The following is a 26047-nucleotide window of genomic DNA, read 5'->3' on the forward strand; positions in this document are numbered from 1 at the left end:
CTACTGGTTCTATTTCTCTGGAGAACTCTAACTAAACATTCTCACTATTCCTAGTGTATGATAACACTGGAAGAAAAGATTAATAATAATAATAATATATGAACTAAAACTCTTATTTTTGTAGTAGGATTGAGCAAGTTATGTTTTGTTTACCCTTTGGTATACCATCAAGGTCCCTTGCATCCAAATTTATTTTCTGCGTTTCTTTTTTGAGAACTTCTAACTATTTGTAAAAGCTATTATTTTGTGAATTTTATTCTTTCCTAGAGGTCTATGAAAGAACACAGAGATATATTATCTATTATTTAAATAAAATCCATTTTTTTTTCAATTATCACAGGGGTCCACTGAATCTTTTTATAAGTCTAGGATACATTGTATACTCTTAGTGATCTTATTTTTCCTATATTTGGAAACATTTTGGTATTTCATCATTACTCATAAACTATTCTTAATTATGCTAAAATGATTAGTAAATGGAAGAATGATGGAATTGCTTAGAAGGATGAAGCAATAGCGAAATAAATATTCATCCTTTAGTTTTCTTATTACATTGCCCAAAATATTGCATCTTCTTTCAAGAAGCTATAAAATAAGACTGGAGATACCATCTTTGGAGTCTGCTTTTAGTGTTCATTGAACACAGGTGAAAATTTAGAACTTTTCATTTTACCCCCATAACATCAAAGACAAGAAAATTGCCAGAGGAAGACATTTCACAATTATTAGACATAAAGGAAGATAAATGAAAAGAGAGAGAAATCATCCTTCTAGACTCTAATGATGATGGTGAAATTGATGATACAGGTGAAATCTCAGACTGAGTCTTCAGCTGATGATAACCTAGATGAATTTTCTCAAACATATGGACAGATGAGTGAACAAAATATTTTTAAGGATGGAAAGGAAATATGGTATTTTAACCTAGTTAGTCATTTAACAGGAAGGCCTTCGTCACATTTTTTGCTTGAAGAACTTGAACCACTCTGTTTTGCTAAAATGATGTGGGACGCTACATTGTTTATGATGTTAGTGCATCAAAATTTATTTGATACAAAAAGAAGTTTGTTGCATTTAAATTCTTATTAAAATGTCTAATAAAGTTGATTTTCACTATCTCTTCCTTCTTCTTTCTGCAAAGTATTTGAAAAATAACAAACATATAAAAAATAAAAAGCAAAAGACTTCATTAGACCTAGAAGGCAAATGGTAATGACTATTTTTCCTGGTATACTGAGGGCTGAGTTAGAAACCTGATCTATATAAACACAACAATCTTTAACTCTCAGCTAAAGGATTTCTACACTTCCTTATTTTATTCAAAATATCACTAAGAACCAGGAAGAAACTTATAGTATTAGATTGGTTGTACAGCAGAAGATATAGAAAACAAAATATAGTGCAAAACCTATAAACTCATTCTTCGGTGTGCGTTTGTCTACGTGCCTCTATACTGCATGCTGTCACTGGGAGGGGTGGTGCTAACTCTTCTTCTTACATCCCTTAAATGTAAGCCAACCTCAGGCTCTTCCATAGGTCCACTTTTCCCCTGGCACCCTGTCTCTGTGGAAGTTCATCCACTCGAGGTACCTTCCAAATCTGTGTAGAAGTATCTTTGCTCCTGAAATCTCTACTTGTGTTTTCAATTGTTTCTCATTATGGTCATCAGCTATATCTTAAGCGTATTATTTTATCACCCATAATCAACTTGTCCTGAGTTTGTCTCTGGTTATGATATTACCATCTTCCGAAGCACTGAATCTCAAAATCTTAAGAGTCAAGCTCTCTCTTAGATCTTCAACTGCACACATCCAATCAATATATCTCAATTCAGTTCTTTCTTTTCACTCCACTGCCACTGTCCAGCATGGGCTCTTTCGCTTCTTAACTGGTCTCACTGACTTCATTTACTTCATTATCTTCCACAACACACACACACACACACTCCCACTCCTACAAATTCATCTGTCACACTATTGCTAACCTAAATCTAATTATGCATTCTCCTGTCATCATTTCCTCAAATATGCTTCCCTCTCCAGCCTCCTTCTGCTTTTCAAAGTCCTGTTCACGGCCAGATCAAATTTATCTTCCCCCTGGAAGCATTCCAGGACCCTCTCCTTTAGAGCCAATCTCCCATCCTCTTGCTTTCTCTCAGTATTTTGTATACTGCTCTCCTGAAGTACTTATCTTAGACAGCCTTGCCCAAATATACTTGTCCAAATACCCACATTTGATTGCGAGCTCTTATAAGGCAAAGGCTGAATCTTATTCCTTCCTGTATTCCCTCCCTCACCTCTGATACTAACTAGCACAGAGTAAGCATTCAAATATGAACTGAAGCAAACTGAACTCTTTGGTTGCCAGTGGCATCCTGGTGGATATAAATTTTGAGCCCTGCTTGTAGTTATAACAGTTTGACAGTAGGTGCTAGATGTCAAAAGAAGGAAATTTACATGGTTGACTCCACTTCTTCTAAAATAAGCAACTCTCTAATAGACAATATCTGAGAGGAAGATATTGGCTGGCATTTCATTAGCCATAGAGATTTGATAAAAATGTGGAAAACAACAAAGTCTTTTGATTTCGCCATGAAGGATTTCATACGTTTGGTTGTAGCAATGAATGATGGGTTGACAAAGCTGCTAGAAAACTGTCAGTTCATTCAAAAATCCTGTGAAGAGTATTTTTATTCTCATACAGCAGAACATTCTCCTTTCTACAGCCCTGTATGACAGCTCTTTAAGCAATATGATACAAATTCATTTCCTTAAAATTTATATGATGTCACCAAATTTCTCAAAAAAAATCCAGACTGGTTTGAAAAAGTCTTCACTGAAAAAAACAATTAAAAACGAAATACAACTCTCTCGTAACATTCTGTTTCAGAAGTTCCTCCCCTGGTTTAGCTGATAGAAGGCCATATATTATACTCTCATATTCTCCCATCTCCAGTTCCTCGGTACCAAATTCATCTCACCATGATAGTATGTACCACTGAATGAGCATCTAGTATATGTCAGTATTCACTCCAGAAACATCGTGTGATATTATCTTCGCAATCACCCTACCAGCTGAAGTATGATTATTAACCCCACATGACAGATGAGGGGATCATGGCTTAGAGAAGTGAATCCACTTGGCTAAGGTCACGCAGCTAGTAGTTTACCGAGGTCCACTATCCTGTACATTTCCAACACAGGTAAGGGAAAATCCTATACTTAGACACCCAAATGCATAGAAGACAACGATATAAATAGGAGCAGCAAAAAATCTACACCCGGATTACAACAAACAGGTTATTCCTAATATTTTAAGTTCTCAAATAAATATTCCTTCCTATTTTGTGACTAACCAGCCCTTTCCATTTAATGTGCCTCTGGCTTTAGAATCATAGAGACATGAGTTTAAATACTAGACCGTCACTTGACATTTTACTAGGATGCAAGGCACATCACTTCAGCTCTCTGAGCTTCAGTTTTCTGTCTCTAAAATGAGAACAATAATACCTACCTCCTAAGATTATAGTAAATATTGAAAATGAAATAACTTGCATGAATTGTCTTGCTTTTTGTAGTGTCGCTCACATAAAGGCTTACCCAAATATTTGTTTAATTCTGTTTATATATCTTATTTCATCATTTCCAAAGCAACCTTTTCCTTTTGGTCTTTTGAATCTCTCTCTCTCTCTTTTTTTGTAGTACAAGAACCAGATAGCCACCAAAGAGTTTATTAAATGCTTTCCTACTAAACGTTCAAACAATCCAACTAGATTATAATTAAAATAACAAGAGCTGACATTCACTGGGCTCTTGCTATGGCTAGGATCTAAGCGCTCCCTATGTATTAGCTCATCTAATTCTCTCAACCTTTAGGGAGATTCAGGTAATCCTATTTTATAGAGGAAAAAACTGAGATCAGATAGTTTACTGAGATCAGGTGATCGTTCAGGGTCACAAAGCTGCTAAGTGGCCAGCTCAGGCAGCTGGCCCTCAACACCTATGTGTGTTATTGCTATAGATCTTTAACATGATAATTGGGGGGGCCATGGAGGGAGAAGCTACAGAGCAAGGCTCTCAAATACAATTGTCAGGTGAGCCATGATCACCAATATTATTTGTGCAATAAAAGAGAGCAGCTTTTTCTTTCCACGTCCTCTCCACTGCTACGCGGGGTATTACGGTATTATGATCTGCAGTGGTAATGGACATGAACAAGAGTTTTGCATAATTGAGAAACCTCCAAGGAAGCAATTTTAGAGCCTTCTTCTCTGTTTTTGGTCCCCTAATCTAGCCCTTTTGCAGAAGAAAATGACCATGAATGGTTGACACATTCAGCAACTACAAAACTGAAGGAAAATGAGCAGTTTGAATATCAGAAACGGCAAGGGGAATTTCTCATTTGAATGTACTTAGAATGAAATTTATTCTCTCACCTCGATTATTACCACGAGTTCTATCAATACAATCACCTGAAAACAACTGATACCATGGAAATAGTTTTATACCATGAAACATGTCGCTATTTTGTAGATGCAACTACTTGAGATTTTAGAGTAGATATTACTAGTATAATAGAGAGGAATTGCTTTTTACTGGACTTTTCTTTAGATAGAATGTAATAACTATGTGCAGATTTTCCCGAGTGTTCAAAGTTATGGACTGAGATTTACTGAGGAAGGAAAAATGTTTCAGTATGCTATTATACACTTATTGAATATTTTTCTTTATTAAGCTGATTCTTTTTTAAGTATTTCTAGAAGTTTCAAGCTAATAAAAAAAGCATACTGAAATCTTCAAAAAAAGAAAATACAATTTTATGAGCCAGTATTTTATTTCTGCCCATTCCCTGAAAACCAAATCTCTACTAAGAAAGATTTTATTTTGAACACGATTGAAACTCTCTAAGTATTGAATTCCATCCTATTTCATAGATTTCAAATGGAGAGATAAACTGAAGCATAGCAGGGCTACAAATGACATTGTTTAGATAAACATATCTTGTCAGAATTACCCTGGTGCCAGCATCAGAGGCTCCAGGCATACTTGGAAGTAAGATTCCGGCTTACGCCCTTCATAAGCAATGTGACATGTCTCAAAGGACACTTGCTTTTAAGAAAATGTTTTTTTGGACCATTTGGATTGGAATCTTTCCACTATGCTGCAAATATGCATAAAGGTATTCATTCCTAAAAGACAAAAGCTTAGAAAAGCACAACTATTGAAATCAGTAGATATTAGCCGAGAGATACACACATGCCCTCTGGTCACTCCATTTTAATCTCCATCATGAAAAAGTCAATACAATATCAAAACAAAGATTGCAAGGGATAATGGAAAATGTTTAGACAATGTTGAACAGCTACTGTAAAATAAATTAGTGCTATTTTCCTCTTGGGGAAAAAATAGAAGTGATTTTTCATTAGTAAAATAACAAATGACTTTCTATATAGTATGTTCAGATTTGCATAAACATCTTTGCCAAATTTCCATATTTCTTAGGCAAGAAACAGATCACTTAACTGCGTAATGGGAATTCGGCCTCATACTGAGTAAATCACTCACTAAGATTTACATGTGTTGCAGCCTGGTGGAGAAGCCTCATGGTTCCAGCTTGAGGGGGGAACACCCTACTACGTCAATTAAACAGCTACCTATGTTGGCCATTACAAGGCAATTTTGCTCTTGCCTTGCTATAGACATGGTTATAGAAATGACATCCTATAGCTTGCACAAAACTATTGAACTTAAGTGCATTCGTCCTGTCCAAATTAGCTGTGGAAGAGATTGACTAGTTCCCTACCAAACTCGGTCCTCTTCTTCCCGGGCTCAATATTGGACAATATTTTCCAGCTTCCCTTGCACTTAGGTGTAGCCACATAACAAGTTCTAGCCAATAGACCATGAACAGAATTCATGTGCACCAATTCCAGGCCTGGCTCATAATAAATTCCAAAGAGAAATACTCATTCCTTATCTGTCCATTACATGCATAGGACTCTGATGTTCTGCACACAAAAGATAGAAGAGTCTTGGGTCCCTGAATGACTTCATAGAGTGCTGCTTATTTTGGATAACAGCAGAAGAAAAAGTAAACTTCTACTGTGGTAAGCCACTAAGATCTGGGAGCTTACTTGTTATCGTGGCTAGTGCTACCCAACAAATATATTAGCATGTATCCAAATACATTGTTTGAGCAACAATAGAGTTAAAATTTCAAAATCAAGAAAAGTCTATTTTAATTAACAATCACTACAAGTGAAAGATGAAATGTCTTCAGGAAATGAATCAAAACATATATAATTGCAGACTGAAAAAGTATGTAGGCTAGTCCTAGTAATTAAGGTCATTAACAAAAACAACAAGACAAGATGGGAAGTGGTAAACATACTAAAAGGAACACAGACCTTCAAGTCAGAAAAAGACATTTGAAAATTCCAAGCTATGTTCTTTGCGCGTTTTATAAGCTTGAGCAATTTGATTAACTGTTCTCAGAAACCATTTCCTCATCTATAAAATGGGGATCATGAAATTTAGCTCACAGGATTCTGTAAAGATTTCAGACACATACACACACACATACCACATACAACACATTACACACACACTACACATACTGCCTGATACCTAGGAGATATTCAATAAATAGTAATTATTATCATTAAGTATTTACCTAAAACATACAAGTATGACTAAGAACATCTTTCCAATACTAACCTTTTATTCTGGTTACTCTTTCCCCACCCACAACACACTGGCAGCCAGGCATTCTGCTTCCACTTCCTTAGGAGAATGTTGACACAGCAGAATGTAAATTATGGAGACATAGCGTTTTGCTTTTTGAGTTTCAAAAGCCTAGGCCTAGTGTAAGACAAAAGATCTAGAAGGAAAAAAGACGATTCAAGGAAGGTTTTCCCCACTCCTGCACTAGAAAAGACTCCTCTGCTTGTGGGAAGGGAAGTGAGGGAAAGTAAGAAAAGTCAGTATCCATGTGTGTTCCTGGAGGGAAGGGAGGAAATCCAGGGAGATCCAAGAGAATCTGATAGCAGAGGCGACCTGGGCCTCTTTCCTGAGGAGAGCCTCTGAGGGAAACAGAACGGAGAGTAGTTTCCCCTCCTCCTCCCCCTATCCCTCTTCCCGACCCCACCACGGTCACTCTGAATTGCTCTGTGTAAAGAAGAAAAGAGTATGCACAATGTCTAGGCAGACGGCCCTTAGACAGCCTCCCAACATTCCTGCCCACCCCAGGATGCCATAAGGAATGGTACAACGATTTTTCATATTACACAATGAGGGCATCAAAGTAGCAGAGAGACGTCCAGATCCGAAAGCACCACTGCAGACGGGAATGAAAGAAGCTCCAGGAAGCAACCACCTGCTTGGACCAAGAACCAAGGCTATGAGGGAGAGACTGGCGTCTCCATGGATGCCAGCCCAGATAGATGACAACTGAGGAGCAAACGTTCTGCCACACCACGCTTACCACACCCACCGCTCCACGCTTTTCAACTATATAAGCCTGAATTCACAAAAATTATATTTCCTCTATCCGCAGAATTACATTGTTATTGAAAGATAACATTACGGATGAAAATCATAGTACAGCAGTGATAGTTTACAACCATTTTGCACTGTTTTTATAAACGCAGTGGAGTCCTGTGGACTTAAGTCATTATTGAAACTTTTCATACATCTTGCCTTAAGTTTCACATGCGTGTTAAAAGACTTACTTCGATCAGTAATGATTGTTCGAGCCTCTTGATTGCTGGTTTTGTTTTTCAAATTCTGGGCAGCAGTAATGAGCTCTTCCAACTGGGGGCGCCTCTGTTCCAAATCCTGTAGCGTTGCCTGAAGGAACAAATATAGGTTAATATCGAGGTTCCCCAGCATTGCGCATTCCTTCTCTGCAATACAAAGTAAAATGCAATTTTCAAACCAACCAAAGCACTTTTAGAAACACAAAAGATGTTACTGGATATAAATCTCTAACGTGTAAGGTTTTATAGAAAACAATTTAACAAGAAATTTCATTCTTAGATACCAAAAATATTTCAAATGAAAATCTTGATTGTAGATCCGCTTCACTATTTAAGAGTTTAGATGGACTCATTTCAGAGTACGTGCGTTTACTTAAAGCAGTCTATGAGCACCACGAGTAAGATACGGAATTTTGAATTAAGACAATGTATTTAAGAGAAAGATAGCTACTTACAATCTCATTTTGTGCAGTGTCAAAATTAAAGTGTATGTTTTAGAAACAGAAAAAGCGCAGAAGTGATTTAAGAGATGTAACTTCTTTCACTTCTTTGTACTTAAGATTCCTCACCGATAAAAGGAGAAGGTGATGCAGCTGAGCCGAATCAGTCTTCCCCCAAAGTCGCCCTCAATAAGAATCACCTGACTCCTTTGCCCACCCGCCCCCGCCGCCCCCCCCCCCCAGAATAACTTAGTAGCAAGGAGGGCTGCGAATGTGCATTTTTTAACACATTCTCTACTTAATTCTTATGATCAGGTAAGTCTGGAAAGCACCAGACTAGAAGTTAGTATTCATATTCTGTATAACAACTGACTTTAACACTGCTTTAGATAAAAGTACCAGATGGAATGAAGGCAATAAACATATTTTTTAAAATTTAGGTAGCTGTGTTAATCATTAAGAAATTCCTCCCTCCCTCAAGTGTCCATCTATTGTCTCTGTCATCTTCTTCTCTCTAAAGGGCCAAAATTTCAGCGATATTGGCAAAAAAAGTTTGAGAAAAATAGGATCTCTTCTTTGTACTCATCCTAAAACTGAATCTATTTTATTTTTATTTGGAAAAGTACAATGAATATTTATTATTAGTTTATAACCACTATGTGACAGATGTTTTACACATGTTTCTTGTTTCATTCTCCTAATAACCACACTAATAAACAAGCCAGAAGTCTTCATGCTTTTAAATCTGATCTTTATGCTACCACATGAGGCTGATGAAAGCGAAGAGACGAAATGTGGTCCATGGTAATGTTTATGAAACTTATCTATTATACTCTTCGACTCCTGCTGATTTTCTAAGAATTTTTGTTTTGGGAAAGGCTAAATTTTGATCATTCTGTAGTGTTTCTTTGTGAAGAGGTAGCGAGATAGACCTCGTCATTTAAGCTCAATTGCTTTTGGTAGTATTAAAGCACCGGGAAGAACTTATCCAAACATTACACATCTATTTTGAGCATTTTCCCCTCTCTGTATTGAAAAATTGGAGGGACTAACTTTTAACAAATTTTCCACATTTGTAAGCTGTGATTGCTCAGAAGAAAAATCCAATTTTCAGGTTTCTAACTTTTATGGTTTCTTTACACAAAAGAGTGTTTGAAATATGGAACAAATTGCCAAAGACAGCTATTGAAGGAAGTGGCAAAAGTCAGTTGAAGAGTACAAACAAATTGTAAAGGAGGCACCGTAGAGTAGCAGAGAGATTTTACAAAAGAAGATGTTTTCCAGGGTTCGAATGTTAAACTCTGGTTATCTGTGACACAGCAAGTTGAAAAGCTACCTTGGAATTTCCCATTCTGAAATGTTCAATACATTCAATAGATTGTTTAAAAACAGACTCACCCAGAAACCTCAGATAAAGTCAAGTCTTCCCTTCAAATGTAACGAAGAACTCTAAATATACATAGCTAACAAAGTACATAAATTCCTTCCTTTACTCACTCATTCTTTGATTTTGTAACTTTATCAAGCGTTTGGTACCGTTCTAGGTGCTATGGCTATAGCAGTGAACAAATAAACCAGGTATGGTTTATGTCATTTAAATGAAAATTTGTGCTTTTTTTTTTTAAAGATTTTATTTTTCCTTTTTCTCCCCAAAGTCCCCCGGTACATAGTTGTATATTCTTAGTTGTGGGTCCTTCTAGTTGTGGCACATGGGACGCCGCCTCAGCATGACTAGATGAGCAGTGCCATGTCAGCGCCCAGGATTCGAACCGACGAAACACTGGGCCGCCTGCAGCGGAATGCGCGAACTTAACCACTCGGCCACGGGGCCGGCCCCCAAAAATTTGTGTTTTTTTGATTCTTGGAAATTTTTATATAACAAAGATGATCTTCATCAGGTTATTTTTCTTTGATTTAATATTAATTCACTATCAAAGAACCAGGCTATTCTTTGCTTCTCACTTGTGGATACATTACCCAATGTACTTTTTTGGGTACCCAATGTACACGTACTTTTTCCCTTCTTTTGGGATTACAAAGTTCGTTTAAGAAGTATGTTGTAGAAGTAACTTGATCAACTTTAATCTGAACCTTACTGGACTCTAAATTAAACCTGACCACAGTGAACAGCTTTTACTGCTGAAATTAGCAAGCATGTCAATTTAGACTTAAAACAAGCCATTTTCCTCTCTAACGAACAAAATAGGTCTCAGGGTATCGTGAAGCCTGTTCTCTAGTTGGGTGATTCTCTAATTCTGCTGACAGACACATGTTTTGTAAGCACCTGAGAAGATTATTAATGACATCCTTTGAAGCAGCCTCCTTAAAAATCTAAGGAGATTCACAACTGCAATAGAAGTATGCATTTCTAAAGAATTTCAAAACAAAATCAGAGCTCTTTATCCCACTCTTTGTTCAACACATGCAAATGTCTGTTTCAAAAAAAGAAACTGTAAAATAATAATATATATTGCTATGGAATTTATCAGACACTAATATACTAATTATATAGTGGTTTTTCAGTCGAGTGGAATGGGAATTTTCTCCTTTGATTTTCTTTGCAGAAATAAAGGGAAGGATTTGAATATGACATACATTTAAGTATTTTATTCATTAAGGTATTGCAACAACAGTGAGACCTTCTTGCTAATGAACAGAGCACACGCATGCAGTGAAAGATTGTTTTCCTTTTCATTTGGTTTTCTTTTGAATGTGTTCTATTTATTTGCTATTATAATTTCTTTGACCTGACAAGTTAGTTTTATAATCCCATAACTTCTCAAATACAATAACCTTCATCTCTATTCCACGGAGCCACTCACACATGGGAGAACATCTTAGAGCTAATTGTAACTCAAACCACCTACCTCCAAAATATCCATCTACGAAATTCTCTTCTTTGCCTCCAATCTGGTGCTCTTGCCTGATGCTACTCTCTCAAAAATACTATTTCTGCTCTAATCGTCATCCTTATATGACCTATGGTCCTCTTCTGTTGTTCAATTTCTTCATTCTAGCTTTAGTGGTCTATATTTGTCATGCTAAACAAGCAGAATGCTAATCATGCTTATTTATTCTTCTGATATGAGCCCAGGTACTCATTACACAGACAACTTAAATGAACAAAACTAACATCATTACATGCTTAGCAGTACCTAAGCATGATGACTGAGCACGTCTACGTGGATTCTATCATTCCAGAAGAAACAAACACAAGAGAAGGAAGGAATTGATGCTATTTCTAAGGAGTCATAAGCCAGCTACGGAGCTTTACTAAAAACAGCTTACCCCTTGGAGATGAGAATTCATCATGGATTCCACTAGCTGAGCAAAGATGAAGGGAAAAAAATCTTCAAATACAAAGTGAATCAGAAGTCATTAATCCTACTAAACCCTCCCTGTGCACCCCCACGCCACCCCCCTCACCAGCCAGGGTTGGGGGAAGTGGTTATAAATAGCAATTCTATGAAAAAGGAGTTAAACAATGAAGCCATGCATACTATAAGTAGGTCATTTTAGGCTCTTAGAAAGAATTACACTTTGTTATTGTATTTGTTAAAATGGAATTCAATCTAAACAATACTCCAATGGAAATTCTTTATGTTTAGTTGAATATTTAATATTTAAATGTCTAAGAAAAGAGTTTAACAACAAATTCTTTATAGTTTTAATATTTTTCTACAAAAATCAACAATCTCCACACAGTTCTATTTAAAACAAAGGCCCATGGTGATTTTCAGTTGTTGCCATTTTCAGGAAATAAACATGAATTAAGATTACATATAGCGTAAAGATGTAGACCTTAGACTGCTTTATTTACAAGTTAAGAAAATTAACCTTAAAGAACGACAAGGGGAAATAGTTCTTAGCACCACTTTATGGAAGAAAATAAGCATTTAAATTAGGTAGGTCTTAAATCGTAGCCTTTCTAGTAACTGAGAGAGTTTTACCTGTGAGGATGCTCATCATCTGTCTAGCTTTCGATTGCCTCACTGAGCATCTTAATTCTGGCTTCTATTCTTGCATTCGGCTGCCTCTCCAAATAGATTGGCCAAACCCAAAGTCAGCTTTATTGTCCTCCACGTTCTCACTTCTCATTTACATTTTAAAGTGGCTTGGATATTTTCCTGCTGGACATAACTTCCCTACTTCTTCTCTGAATGTTCTACCAGCATCTCCGTTGGTAACTTTTTCATAAAATCCTCCTGACTGTGGTTATCCTTTTGTCCTTCATTTATTCAAGAAATGCTTTTTCAAAAAGCATTTTTTATGTAATTTCAAATTTACAGAAAATTTGCAAGAATGGTCAAAGAACTCCCATGTACCCTTCACTGAGACTCACCAATTGTTAACATTTTGCCACCTCATCATTTAGCATTCTCTATGTGTATATATAATATCTGTATATGTAACATTATATATAGTGTTTTCTGAACCATTTGAGAATAATTTGCAGATATCATGCCCTTTACCCTTAAATATTTCAGCGTTTATGTCTTAAGTTCAAACACTTTCTGTTACATAACCTGAGCTCAATTTCAAAGTCAGGAAATTTAACATGGCTTTAGTACTATAATCTAAACCACACCCTTTATTCATAGTACGGCAATTATCCCATTAATTGTCTTTCATTTACTGGCCCAGGTTCACGCATTGCGTTTAGTTGTCATATCTCTCTAGACTCCTTTAATAGGAAGCAGTCCTTTGCCTTACTTTGAACTTCTTATCATTGATTGTTTTGAAGAATACAGGCCAGGTATTTTGCAGAATGTCCTCCAATTTGGGTTCAGCAAATATTTTTTAGTACTTATGTTAATCATTGAGCTAGGCACAGGGGATACAGCAGTGAAGGGGGTAAACTTCTTCTCAAGGAGAAAATGAACTAGTAGTGAGGATAGGCAGTAAATAAGCAATGCAAGTGAACTGAGGTGGGCATTATGGTGGTGGAAACAAGGGGAGTTATCAGAGCAAACAGCAGAGATATCTAACCAAATTTAGGGGCCAAGGAGGGTCTTCTGAAGGAAGCGGAGCTTCCGCAGCAATTCTCTGTCTAAATTATACAAAACGTCTTTTTAAATTGTCTCTCAGACTCCATTTAAAAATTTTTTCAGCTTTATTCAGATACAGTTGACAAATAGGAATTGTATATATTTCAGGTGTACAACTTGATGTTCTGATGTATGTATACAGTGTGAAATGATCACCACAATCAAACTAGTTAACATATCTATCCCCTCACATAGTGACCTTTGATGTGTGTGATGAGAAAACTTAAGATCTACTCTCTTACCAAATTTCAAGTATACAACACATTATTGTTACTATAGTTACCATGCTGTACATTAGATCTCTAGAACTTATTTATCTTATAACTGAAAGTTTGTACCCTATGACCAACATCTTCCCATTTCCCTCACCCGCCCCCACCAAGTCCCTGGAAATCATCATTCTACTCTCTGTTTCTCTAACTTTGACTTTTTGTAGATCCCACATTTAAGATCATACAGTGTTTGTCTTCCTATATTTCGCTTATTTCACTTAGCATAATGTCCTCCAAGTTCATTTGTGTTATCAAAGATGACAGGATTTCCCTCTTTCTTAAGGCTGAATAATATTCCATCATACATATACACATATACCACATTTTCTTTATCCATTCACTTGTGATGAACATTTAGGTTGTTTCCATGTCTTGACTATTGTGAATAATGCTGCAATGAACATGGGGGTGCAGATGTGTCTTTGAGGTACTGATTTCATTTCCTTTTGATATATACCCAGAAGTGGGATTGCTGGATCACATGGTAGTTCTATTTTTAACTTTTTGAGGAACCTCCATACTGTGTTCCACAGTGGCTGTACCTATTTACATTCCCACCCACAGTATACAAGGGTTCCCTTTTCCCCACACCCTCACCAACACTTGTAAGCTCTTGTCTTTTTGATAACAGCCATTCTAACAAGTCCGAAGTGATATCTCATTGGGGTTTGAAATGCCTCTCCCTGATAATTGGTGATGTTTAGCACTGGTTCATACACCTACAGGCCATTTGTATGTCTTCTTTTGAGAAATGCCTATTCAGGTTCTTTGGCCATTTTTAGATCAAGTTATTATTGTTACTTTTGCTACTGAGTTGTTTGAGTTACTTAAATATTTTGGATATTAACCCCTTATTAGATATACGGCTTGAAAATATTTTCTCCCATTCTATAGGTTGCCTTTCACTCTGTTGAGTTTTTCCTTTGCTGTACAAAAGCTTTTTGGTTTGATGCAATCTCACTAGTCTATTTTTGCTTTTGTTGTCCGTGATTTGGGTGTCACATTCAAAAAGTCATTCTCCAGATCAATGTCAAGAAGCTTTCTCCCTATGTTTTCTTCTAGTAGTTTTACCACTTCAAGTCTTTAAATACCATTGTTTCTAATACCTACTGTGGTGGCCATGAGAATGTGCAAGAACTAATTGACTGAGGATCCCAGCTGCTGCATTTGGAAATCCATCACTACATTGAATGGAAGCCAAGCCTCCCAGAGACTGCTCCTCACCCATGACAGAACGTGGCAGGGATACTAAAGCAGAAACCATTTTTGGAGACGTGGGGCTCCTCGGGTCTACTCAGGTTCAATGACTCCCCATTAGCCTTGCTGAATCTTCCTTAGACCGCACGTTGGGATGCTTCTACCTAACCTCCTCTTTCCTTCATTTGTGATCAAACTTGCTTCTTGGTTTAATTTGTCTCTCACCTTCCCTGTCTTCCTCCCTATTTCCTTTCACATAGATAGTTCCTCTATTAACATCGTTTCCTGTTTAATCTTGTCGTGGGACATTTAATCTCAGACCCCAGCTAACCCACCTACTTTTGTCCATCTGGACCCTAAACCTCTCATCAACTCCCGAGATCCACATAGCATGATTCCATATTACCATCTGGATGTATAACTCACAATTACTAGACATCATAAATACAACTCTTAAGATTCAATTCAAGTAAATTAGTATTTTTAAATTAGCTCCATCAAAAACCACTGCTACTTTTTTTTAAAGAAGGGCATGGCCATTACTCTCAATGAGCCTAGAATTTAATTGGAGGAAAAGAAAATTACTTAAAAGGCTTACGCAGTTCTATTCTACTCATGTAGCTGAAGAACACTAGGATGTCAAAGCAAGCCATCAGAAATCCTTTATATATAACAAACACTAGGCTTCCTGGAAGATATGGCAAAAGGAACTTTTGGGCCAGTTTTCACACTATGGAAAGCAGCAAAGTTAAGACAAAAAAAAATTCCAACCTCTCTGAGCGAGAAGTGCCCTGATAGGCAGAGAACTCAATCAGAGCCAGCTTCATGGGTGTATAAATTGTGTAGTTGCACTGGATTCTGCACTTAGAAGGGCCCCGTGCTTGGTTTACTCTGCTGCTGTTGCCACCTTGAAATTGTCCATTTTTTTAACAAGAGGCCCTACATTTTCATTTTTCATTGGGCCCCACAAATTATGTAGCTGATCCTGACTTCACCCCTGAAGTTAGCAGAGGATAAAAGTTGTGTATCCTGGGTGAAGCATTAGTTAATTGATGACAGGAAAGAACACACTTGAACCCGAATTAAATTATGTCAGTGAAATGCCTCTTGCTTAGTTCCTGAGAACTTCTTCTAAATTCTGTAAGGAGCAATCATGAATCGAAAAATACATGTTTGGGAAAAAAATCTCTTTCGGTCAGGAAAAGCAGAACAGTGTGGTTGGCAGTCATCTGAGATGAGACCCTATCAGTACTAACGGCTATTGGAGAAGCAGAGCCACTGTGGTTGCAGGAGAAGTGAAGCAGGAAACCTACAAAGAAAGTGGCGAATCATCTGAGGAAAGAATTCGGGATTAAAAGGGGAACATGTGGTTCCAACAACAATAACGGCTGCTAGGATCTCAAATTCCATTTTCAGTTTTAGCTAAGTATTAGTTGTTCCCAAGAGTAAAGAGGCCTTGGGAAATACATGGGAAACAACTAATAATTAATTCCACAAACATTTACTAACCTGTAACTATATGCCAAGCACTTAGCTCATATACATAGGCAAATAAAACTTGGCCTCTTTCCTTGAGGAACTCATAATCCAGCAAAAAATAAAGACTCATAGACAACTAATACAGTGGGAGATAATTTTAACAACAACAACAATAGTTGCTTATTGAGCACTTACTATGTGCCAGAACAATCTATCATAGAGTAGTGACTCAGAGAAGGGACTCTGGAGTCAGGCTGACTAGGTTTGAATCCTGGCTGCCATTTACTTGGTTTATTATTATTATTATTATTATTATTATTATTTTTTAGGGTATATATCTTTTTTTTTTAAAGATTTTATTTTTTCCTTTTTCTCCCCAAAGACCCCTGGTACATAGTTGTATATTCTTCGTTGTGGGTCCTTCTAGTTGTGGCATGTGGGACGCTGCCTCAGCGTGGTCTGATGAGCAGTGCCATGTCCGCGCCCAGGATTCGAACCAACGAAACACTGGGCCGCCTGCAGTGGAGCGCGCGAACTTAACCACTCGGCCACGGGGCCAGCCCCACTTGGTTTATTATTTTCAGTAAGCTACTAAATGGCTCTCTTCTTCATTTCTATCACTGTAAAGTGAGGATAATAAGAGTATTTACTTCTTAAGTTTGTTATGAGAATAGGCTAATACTTGTAAAATGCTTGGAACATTTCCTGCTGCGTAAGACCTATAAAAGTTTTAAATAAAAAAGATGAATCAATTTAATCCTCATAATACTTTATGGGGTAGGTACTATTATTATACCCATTTTACAGATAAGGAAAATGAAAGAAAAAGAAGTTAAGCAATTTGTCCAGGATCACAGGTTAATAAGTGGCAGAATTTCTAACACAGGCAATTTGGCCCCAGAGCCCACACACTTAAGAGCTATGATATAGTATGATTACAATTACAGTTACAAACTCCTACGCTATGGTATAATATAGTATAGCTATAACATAGCATAATTTTAATACAGGTGTGATTAAATGGGACAGGGACATCACGGGAACACGAAAGGGGAAATTAACCATTTAACTAATTAAATGAGTAAGTACTGAATCAGTCTGGGTTCCTGAAATAAACAAATGACCCATTCAAACTGGGATGGGGAGCCTTTTGTCCTCAAGTCCTGAAAGGCTCGTCAGAGGGCACAGTTAATGGAATCTGAGAAGTAGTTGCAGGGAGAGGACCTCTTGAGAGGAGCTGTGGCTGTCAGTAAAGGGACCTAGCCATCTCCTGACTCACTCTCCCCCTCTTACCTTCTGCTCTGCCTGTGGCTCCCACTAGAAGGACCTAGGCAGTGGGCAAGCAAACACGTTGTTGCTACCATATTGTTCGGCCTCCCAGGGGAGAACAGGAAGTTAGAGAGTGGATATGAGAAAGTATCCAGCAAAGCACCAAAGTGAATGATAAAGATAGGAACAACCACCAAAAGGAATCAGCGAGGGCAGTGACCACCACATACGGGAGTTCTCAGGAAAGACTTCACTGAAGGGATGGCACTGCAGGTGAAACCTGGAAGATTGGCTAGGTCATGAGGAGGGCATTATAGGGGAAAGAAATGCTTGAACAAAGGCACGGATATGAAATAAAGCCTCAACTGGGCTGGCTGGTGTCTAGGATTCATTGGGAATAATGGGAGATAAGCTTAGATAGATACAGCGGAAGTGGTTTATGGTTGGCTTTTCAAAAACCAGTTTGAGGTGTTTGGATTTTATCATGAGGACCTGGGAAGCAATGAAGGCTGGAAAACTGAAGCTGTGGGAACCAAGATTTTTGTAATTATTCTTATTCTTTGGCTGGAATAGCTTCCTCAGTTCTTGGTCCTTTCTTGGAAATACAGTAAACAGATAATTGTAAGTAAAAGCGTTGATGGATCAACTGAGTGGACACAATAAGGGGAAACAGTGGTGCAAGAAAGAGAATTATAAGGGAAGGGTGTGGAAGTTACTAGAACACACATCCCTGTTTCCAGCAGTGTTTAATAGCATTATAAAAGTTACTGATCATTTGGCTAACTTCAAAAATCAAAAATATGATAGCTATTTAAGAAATTTTTACAAAACTCAAAAACCAATAGGGCAGCCTGTGAAATTTATTTCTTTATTTCTTTGTAATAATATCTTTTTTATTTGTTGGCATTTTGGGAGACTTTAAAAAAATGTATCTTAAATTTCCCAAATTTTATGCCTTTCTTGTAATGGTATAATACAAAGCTAATCTACTATTACTATGTTACTTTAGTATAAATTCTTTCCCATTGTTGAAAAAGAGATTATGATGATCATTTCCAAGTTATTCTGTCACAGAAAACTTAAAAGATGGATTCACTTATCATTTCATAAAACGCTTAACATGCAAAAGTGAAAACTCCTTTCACTCCTGGGAGTGACACAAGCCAGTAAGTAAACAACGTGGTGTAAATTGGGGATCTTGAAATATAATTTCAAAGTCAAGAAGAAAGAAGAATTTTAAGCTACAATTGGTTGATAATGATTTGCAAATACATTTCTAAGCTGATAGAAAGGGAGCTGATATTTTTAGCTATTCAACATTAGACCTATTACTTATTCTACATTGTTCACATTTCTTGAAACCCTATTGTTCTGCAAATTTAGCATATTGACAAAGGATAATTGGGGCAGTTTTAAAACCAGTGTTTGTTATGTGCATCACATTGGCAGGCTTTTGATGTCATGACCCAACAGAATAAGTGATATGATTTTTTCTCCCTACGTATATTTGAGAGGAAAGGGAAAACTGAAATCACTTTACAATATACATATTTTGGGATTATTCCTGCTCAAATTTTCCATTATTCATTTCTTGTTCTATCTTGAATAACATGATTTTGTAACCATTCTAACTTCAACTGGCTGAGATAAATTTTCTTTTATCTAATCAGAGTACCCTGTACAGCAAATTGAATTATAAGTGAACCAAATTAATAAAATGGAGGATAAATTACACGAGTAGTGAAATATAACTATCTGAGGGCATTATTTATAATATTTTGCCTGGTATAGAACATTCCTGATTTTGTGTCTTGAAGCTGTTGTCCAGAGCCTGCAGAAATCCCTGATAAAGGAGGCTAGAGGTGACAGGTAACTGAGCACTGATCAATCAAATGGGCAGGAATTACTTATTAGTAGTATTCTATGCACAGTATACCACAGTAGGGAATGTGCCTTGTGGGTGATAGAGGATGGCATGAAAGAGCATACCCAGTGAATTCAATGACCCTGCAATGGACTTGCAACGCAGTTGGGGAGATAACCTTCAGACCCACCCATGCATGCTCACACAAGCAGCCAGCCAATAACAGAAGACAATACATAAATAAGAAATATAATAGTCTAGAGACTGCAGACTCTGTGTTAACGAGATTCTGAAGAATGGAATCTTAATATAAGCATGCTCAGGGAAAGTGCCATAGAGGATCAAGAACCTGAACTGTAACTTGGAGGATGAACAGGATTGATAATGACCTAAGGATGAGAGAGAGGGGATTCCTGAACAAGGACTGAGCTTAAACCAATACGTGGAGGTCTGAGTATACTAGAGCAGACACGGAAGAGTAGGGAGGGCAGCTCTACTCAGAAGTGAGCAGAATTGTGATGACTGATGAAGTTGGGAAGGGAGGCTGGGGCTCTGAATACCAGACGAATGAGGAAGGACATTCTGTCGAAGGCAATGGGGAATCATTGGAGGTTTCAGAACGCAGGAATGCTGCAATAAAAGTGGCATTTTACAAATATTAACCTTGCACCCTTGCATCCAAAATCCTTTTGAAGAGAGGACTGGAAAACTAAATTGCAGCAATCCAAGAAAAACCTCATCTACCCCCTTTGATTAAATTTCCTGTCATGAAAACATTTCTAATTTAACCTCACACATCCTTTTATCTAAGGAGAAAATAATAACTCCACTGTATATAAATAAAATAAATTCAACCCCATTTCTTATTAAAAAAAGCTGCTCCAGATAATTATTAAACAGATTTTCTGATTCCATTTGTAATATTGTACTAAATTGGATGGGGGTAGAGAGGGACGGTAGTTTCAGTTTTAAAAAAAGTTAACATTCAGAATGTTTTGTTAAATTCTTAAATTCCTGCTTTGAAGAATAAACAGAGACCTTCAGAGTATGAGAGAGAATTGGAATCTCTCTAGAAGTATTACTTCAAACATTATTACCAGTGGTGATAGGACTTATCAATATAATATTTTGATATATTTTGTGAACCTAACTTTTCAATGTCCTTTTCTATCTATTATTGCATTAGACCTAGGATATTTTCTTTGGCAAATGAGTCTTCAGATAATACTCTCGTTTATCTAAGAAAGGAGTATGACTGTTATTTAACAAGTGCTGTACTCATTCCTTCAAAAACAAAAAAGTCAAAGCTAACAAAAGGTTATGCTAAAAATGCCTTCAGCCTCTTCATGTGTTCAAAACATTTTCGAGATGCCACTTATTTAGGTACTGAGACAAGAACCTTGTTTTTCTTGTCAACCGTGGCCATCAATAAACTGAAGCAGAGCAAGAGATGTCACTGTTCTGTGACGCTACCTGTACATGACAAGTGAAGTAGAGAAATAAGTGATTATCTAGAGCCGACTAAACTCATGGACACAGTCAACTGGTACAATTCAGGGCCCCAAATGCACTTTTCCTATCTTCAAATGGTGGATGTGAAGACTTGAATTATCACAATAACTGGTGCAGCTGTTCAATCCATGTTGAATATATACGGAAAATCAGGCTCAGTTTATTCATCTGTCAAATGAGGACGATTACATTTATATCAAGCAATCTTGGGGAGATTAAAGCAATAAATCTATTTATAGGAATTCAAATACCTTAGGTAGAAATTAGTCAAATATGCCCAGTTCAGGTTTCTTTACAGTAAGAGCAATTGAGGAGTATGTTACGTAGAACATATTAAATCCGTCAGGTCTCAATTTTCTTATTTCACCAAGTGCTGATTGCTACAAAGTGAAGATAACACTTGGATAGCAAACAAGCATGTGCTCACGCTAAGGAACAACGTCTCAATGGTTTGGAAATCTCTCTGAGTTTTCCAGATAAGTGTAGAATGAGAGAGAGAGAGAGAGAAAGCACCTGTGCCACAAAATAGGCAAAATCCAAACGGAGGAGAGAGGTACACACAAATCTATCTCCTACTTTTGCATCAAAATGATGTAATGTGCACCATTTGGACATACACATAAGAAAAAAAGCTTAACAATTGGATCTCATGCTTCAAAATAGACAATATAGTTTGCATATTCTCAGAGATCGACATGAATCTATTGCTTCTCAGAAATTGTATGACTGGGGAAAAGATAAAAATCTGCTTTTGACTGGGCGCTATATGTTGAAACCCTGGCTTAGCCGTAAATCATTTGTGAAGATCCTTTCCTGGTAGGTGAGTAGAGTTGCTATTACAGAGTGTTAATACACTTGCAGTGAAGTGTGGCTGGGGGTAGGAGGTGTTAGACATTGATCAGGAATTTAAGAGACGAGCTATTTATTTTTGCTGTTGTAAGAGGAAAATTTCTATAATAAAACAATGATTTTGCTTCTCTGTCAAAAAAAATACCACTTTATGACATAAAAGCTCTCTTCAGTAAACAAAGAACAGACTGTTATTGGGGGATATAAAAATTACAATAGAAAATATTTCCCTGTAGGAGCACAACAGCCTTTAACTCAATTGAAACTTGCAGTGTGACAGCTTTTAAAGGAGGGACATATTCTATGGGGAGAAGCTCAGATATACTTTTCAATTCCCTAGACTCTACTAGTTCTCATCCGATAAAAATGGGTCTACAGTAGGACACTCTACCAGTAAATCACGACCTTGCACTGCGGCGTGAAAGCAGCCCCACTCTCGGGGGAATGGCTTCACGTGGTACAGTTCCAAGCCAACACATGGCTCAAATGAAGTTGAATCTGAGGAATACAGAAACTTTATGTTCTGTTTGATAGGAAAATGTGTGCAGCCTCTTAACTGTGAGTTTCTAGATCTGCTCCAAGGGCAAGTATAATCAATTCTTGTAAGTTGATTCTGTACCCTGCAACTTTACTGTAGTTAATTATTTCTATTAGTTTTCCGATGGATTTTTGGGGGGGTTTTCTATATATAAGATCATGTCGTCTGGAAACAGCGAGAGTTTCACATCTTCCCTCCCTCTTTGGATTCCTTTTATTCCTTTCTCTTGCCTGATTGCTCTGGCCATGACCTCCAGTACTATGTTGAATAAGAGTGCTGATAGAGGGCATCCTTGTCTCGTTCCTGTTCTCAGGAGGATGGCGCTCAGTTTTTGCCCATTGAGGAAGATGTTGGCTGTGAGTTTATCAGATGTGGCCTTTATTATGTTGAGGTAATATCCTTCTATCCCCATTTTGTTAAGAGTTTTTATCACAAATGGCTGTTGGATCTTGTCAAATGCTTTCTCTGCATCTATTGAGATGATCACGTGGTTTTTATTCCTCAGTTTGTTGATGTGGTGGATCACGTTGATAAGTATAATTAATTCTTAAATGGTTTTTATAATGCTGCCTATCTAACCAAGCTGTTTACATGATAGGAAACAGTTAAGTTTAATTCTCTGTTTTATTGGGAGGGTTGCTTATTATTAACACTCAGTTCAATAAATTTTCAGTAATTTAAAAAGAAGCAGTAACCCCTGGAGAAAGGTCGCAGTAAGACTTCTCTAACTATCCACTTTTCTGTTTTATTTATATGAGGTGAGCAAAATTGCTTAACCTTTGTGGCCTCAGACACTTCACTGGCATGAGACTAGGCAGAGACAAAAGTTGACAAAAAATAAATCAGTACTATTAGTTGGTTCCAATTTCCAATACCTCAATCTCAATTCTTTTTTCTTCTCTCCCACTCCTCCCTCTCTCTCTGTTATGTTAATGATCTACTTTTGGGGAAAGTTTTCTCTAAGATGGTGGTCAGAGCAGGTGTTAATGAGGTCAATACCTCAATTAAAACTTTCAAAGCTAGGTAGGCTAGAGGCTAAAGCTAATTCAAGGCTTTTGGTTCACAAGAGGGGTGCTATCATACAGAGGTAACGACAAAAATAATTCACAGTACACGTGATGCTGAAGAGGAGTCAAGAGCATTAAATGTTTGAACAACAGGAAGCGCAAGATGGAAGGTTAAAAAATAAGAAAGAGTGAATCTGAGAGATGCAACTGATTGTACAGTTTTCATTAATAAATATCCATCTTGTAATCTTTTAATAGTAATTATTTGCCCCTAATCTTGATCCACGTAAATATAGTATTCACCAGAAATATCTACTAAACTTGTTACTCCACTTCCTCAAAAAGTTCAGTCTTAAACAATTCAAACTCCTATATTGTAACAACTACAACACAATAATAACAACAACTAATTATTGTGCTTTTCCTATGTGCCAGATATTGTCCTAAGCACTTTGCCTATGTAAACTTACAGCAACCAGCAGAGCTAGGTACCTTTTTTGTGTGTGTGAGGAAGATTGGCCTTGAGCTAACATCTGTGACCATCTTCCTCTGCTTTATATGTGGGATGCCTGCCACAGCATGGCTTGATAAGCAGTGTGTTGGTCTGTGCCCAGGATCTGAACCGGTGAACCCTGGGCTGCCAAAGTGGAGTGTGTGAACTTAACTGCTATGCCACCGGGCAGACCTCATGAGCTAGGTACTTTTGTTCTCTTTCATAGACAAGAAAAATGAGACACAGAGAGGTTACATAACTTATGCAAGGTCACAGAGCTAACAGGTGGTGGAGGTGGAATAAAATGGCTTAGAGCCTCCTTTTCTAGTGTTTTCCTCTTGTACATCCTAGTTATGATATTTTAAGCAGCTACAGTGTAGCAGAAGCTGGGCTAGATGTTTTACAAACATCATTATTTAATCTTGACAACAACTCTACCTAGCTGGGTATTATATACATTTTTACACATGAGGAAATAGGCTCAGAGAAGATTAATAACTTCCCCCAGAGACAGCCAGCTACTTAGAGTAGAAAAGCATTTGACCTCAGGTCTGCCTGACACCTAAGCCTAGCCCTGTGCACATGCCTCTCTACAAGGCCTCTCTCCGAGCAACTCTGCTCCCTCCTCTCAAATTTATTCTTCACTTGGCTGTCCCTGTGGCTGTGCTTCTCACGCCATAGAATCCAGCAAAGCTCCACCACAGTTAGGTTTCTAGAAGAGAATGCGATGGGCTAAACAAATCCAGAAAAAAAATGTGCAGGGAAAGCTACACACTTGGTCTGCTTCTTCTCATTTCTTTCCCAACTTCACTTCCAAGTGGACACTTTACTTTTTTGTTTGCTTTGTTGTAATTCCACACAAGTACATTCAGACGTGTCATTTTTAAAATATTGTAAATATATATTTCTATGGTTACAATGGAGAGATCATGACTTTTTTTTTTTTAAAGATTTTATTTTTTCCTTTTTCTCCCCAAAGCCCCCCGGTACATAGCTGTATATTCTTCGTTGTGGCTCCTTCCCACTGCGGCATGTGGGATGCCGCCTCAGCGTGGCTTGACGAGCAGTGCCATGTCCGCGCCCAGGATTCGAACCAACGAAACACTGGGCCGCCTGCAGCGGAGCGCGCGAACTTAACCACTCGGCCACGGGGCCAGCCCCGAGATCATGACTTTTTTATACACCCTACTTTGACTCCCTATAATTGAGAAAAAACAAACTCCAATGAAAAAGCCCATATTAAAATTGTGCAATATTGGTTATTATTAAATATTCATGGCTGTATTAATTTCCTGCAACTGTTGTAACAACTTATCACAAACTGTGTGGCTTAAAACAACTCAGACATATTATTTTACAGTTCTGCAGGTGAGAAGTCTGAAAATGGGTCTTATGGGCTAAAATCAAGGTGTCAGCAGAGCTTGTGTTCCTTCTGGAGTCTCTAGGGGAGAATTCGTTTCCTTGCCTTTTCCAGCTTCTAGAGGCCACCTGCATTCCTTGGTTCATGGCCCTTTCCTCTATCTTCAAAGCCAGCAGCATAGCTTCTTCTGATCTCTCTGATTCTGCTTGTATTACCACATTGCCTTCTCTCTTAGAAAGACCTTTGTGATTACCTTGGACACACCAGGATAAACCATGAAAATCTCCCCACGTCAAAATCCTTAATTTAACCCCATCTGCAAAGTCCCTCTCATCAAGTAGGGTAACATATTGACAGGTTTCTGGGATCAGGATGTGAACATCTTTAGGTAGCCATTATTCAGCCTACCACAATGGTTCTACAGCCATTTAGCATTAAATTGTTTGTCATAATGTGGCATACTTCTTTGGCCTGGTTCAATACTAAGTGAGAGTCAGTGACAAGGGTTACAAAATTCCACAATCTAGAAAGCTCGGAAGGCATAAAGCAGTGAGAATTCTGCTCTGCATGGCAGACCTGGTTTAACCAAAGGTCTCCAGAGGTGGGAGAGGTGTATTGTTGAATCTCCTTCACACAGTTACTAAAAGTCCATTTAAATGTCCCTATTAAGAGGTGGAAACTGGAGCTCACGAAAGTGTTACATTAAAAAGAAATTAATGAACTGTGACTCACTGAGGAAATCAAGTGTTGCTGTTTTGTGACAAGCAGCTCTTGAGGAGTGAATCCTGGAAGAATTTCAGAATAAAGTCCTTATCTTTTGGGGAGTGCCAGCCTGCAGGAAAGGAAGGGGCATTGCCTTCTGGGATACAGAAACACTATCTCCCTCCTTAGCTCAGCTTTGCTCATTCAACTTCATTCTTCCCCCTCCACATCCACTCAACATTCACCCTTCTTCCCAGCTGT

The 26047-nt window shown here is 37.7% G+C and overlaps 1 protein-coding gene across 11 annotated transcripts in view; it reads right to left on the reverse strand.

Moving 5' to 3' along the window:
- The window catches only part of DMD (dystrophin), a 2262230-nt gene that overhangs the window by 551558 nt on the left and 1684625 nt on the right, over positions 1 to 26047 (reverse strand). For all 11 annotated transcript variants that reach the window (XM_023633802.2, XM_070257261.1, XM_070257256.1 and 8 more), the window contains one exon: positions 7730 to 7847. In XM_023633802.2, coding sequence (XP_023489570.2) covers positions 7730 to 7847 — 118 coding nt within the window. The remainder of the gene's footprint in view (positions 1 to 7729; positions 7848 to 26047) is intronic.

This window comes from Equus caballus, chromosome X (assembly GCF_041296265.1).
Source record: "Equus caballus isolate H_3958 breed thoroughbred chromosome X, TB-T2T, whole genome shotgun sequence".
NCBI lineage: Eukaryota > Metazoa > Chordata > Mammalia > Perissodactyla > Equidae > Equus > Equus caballus.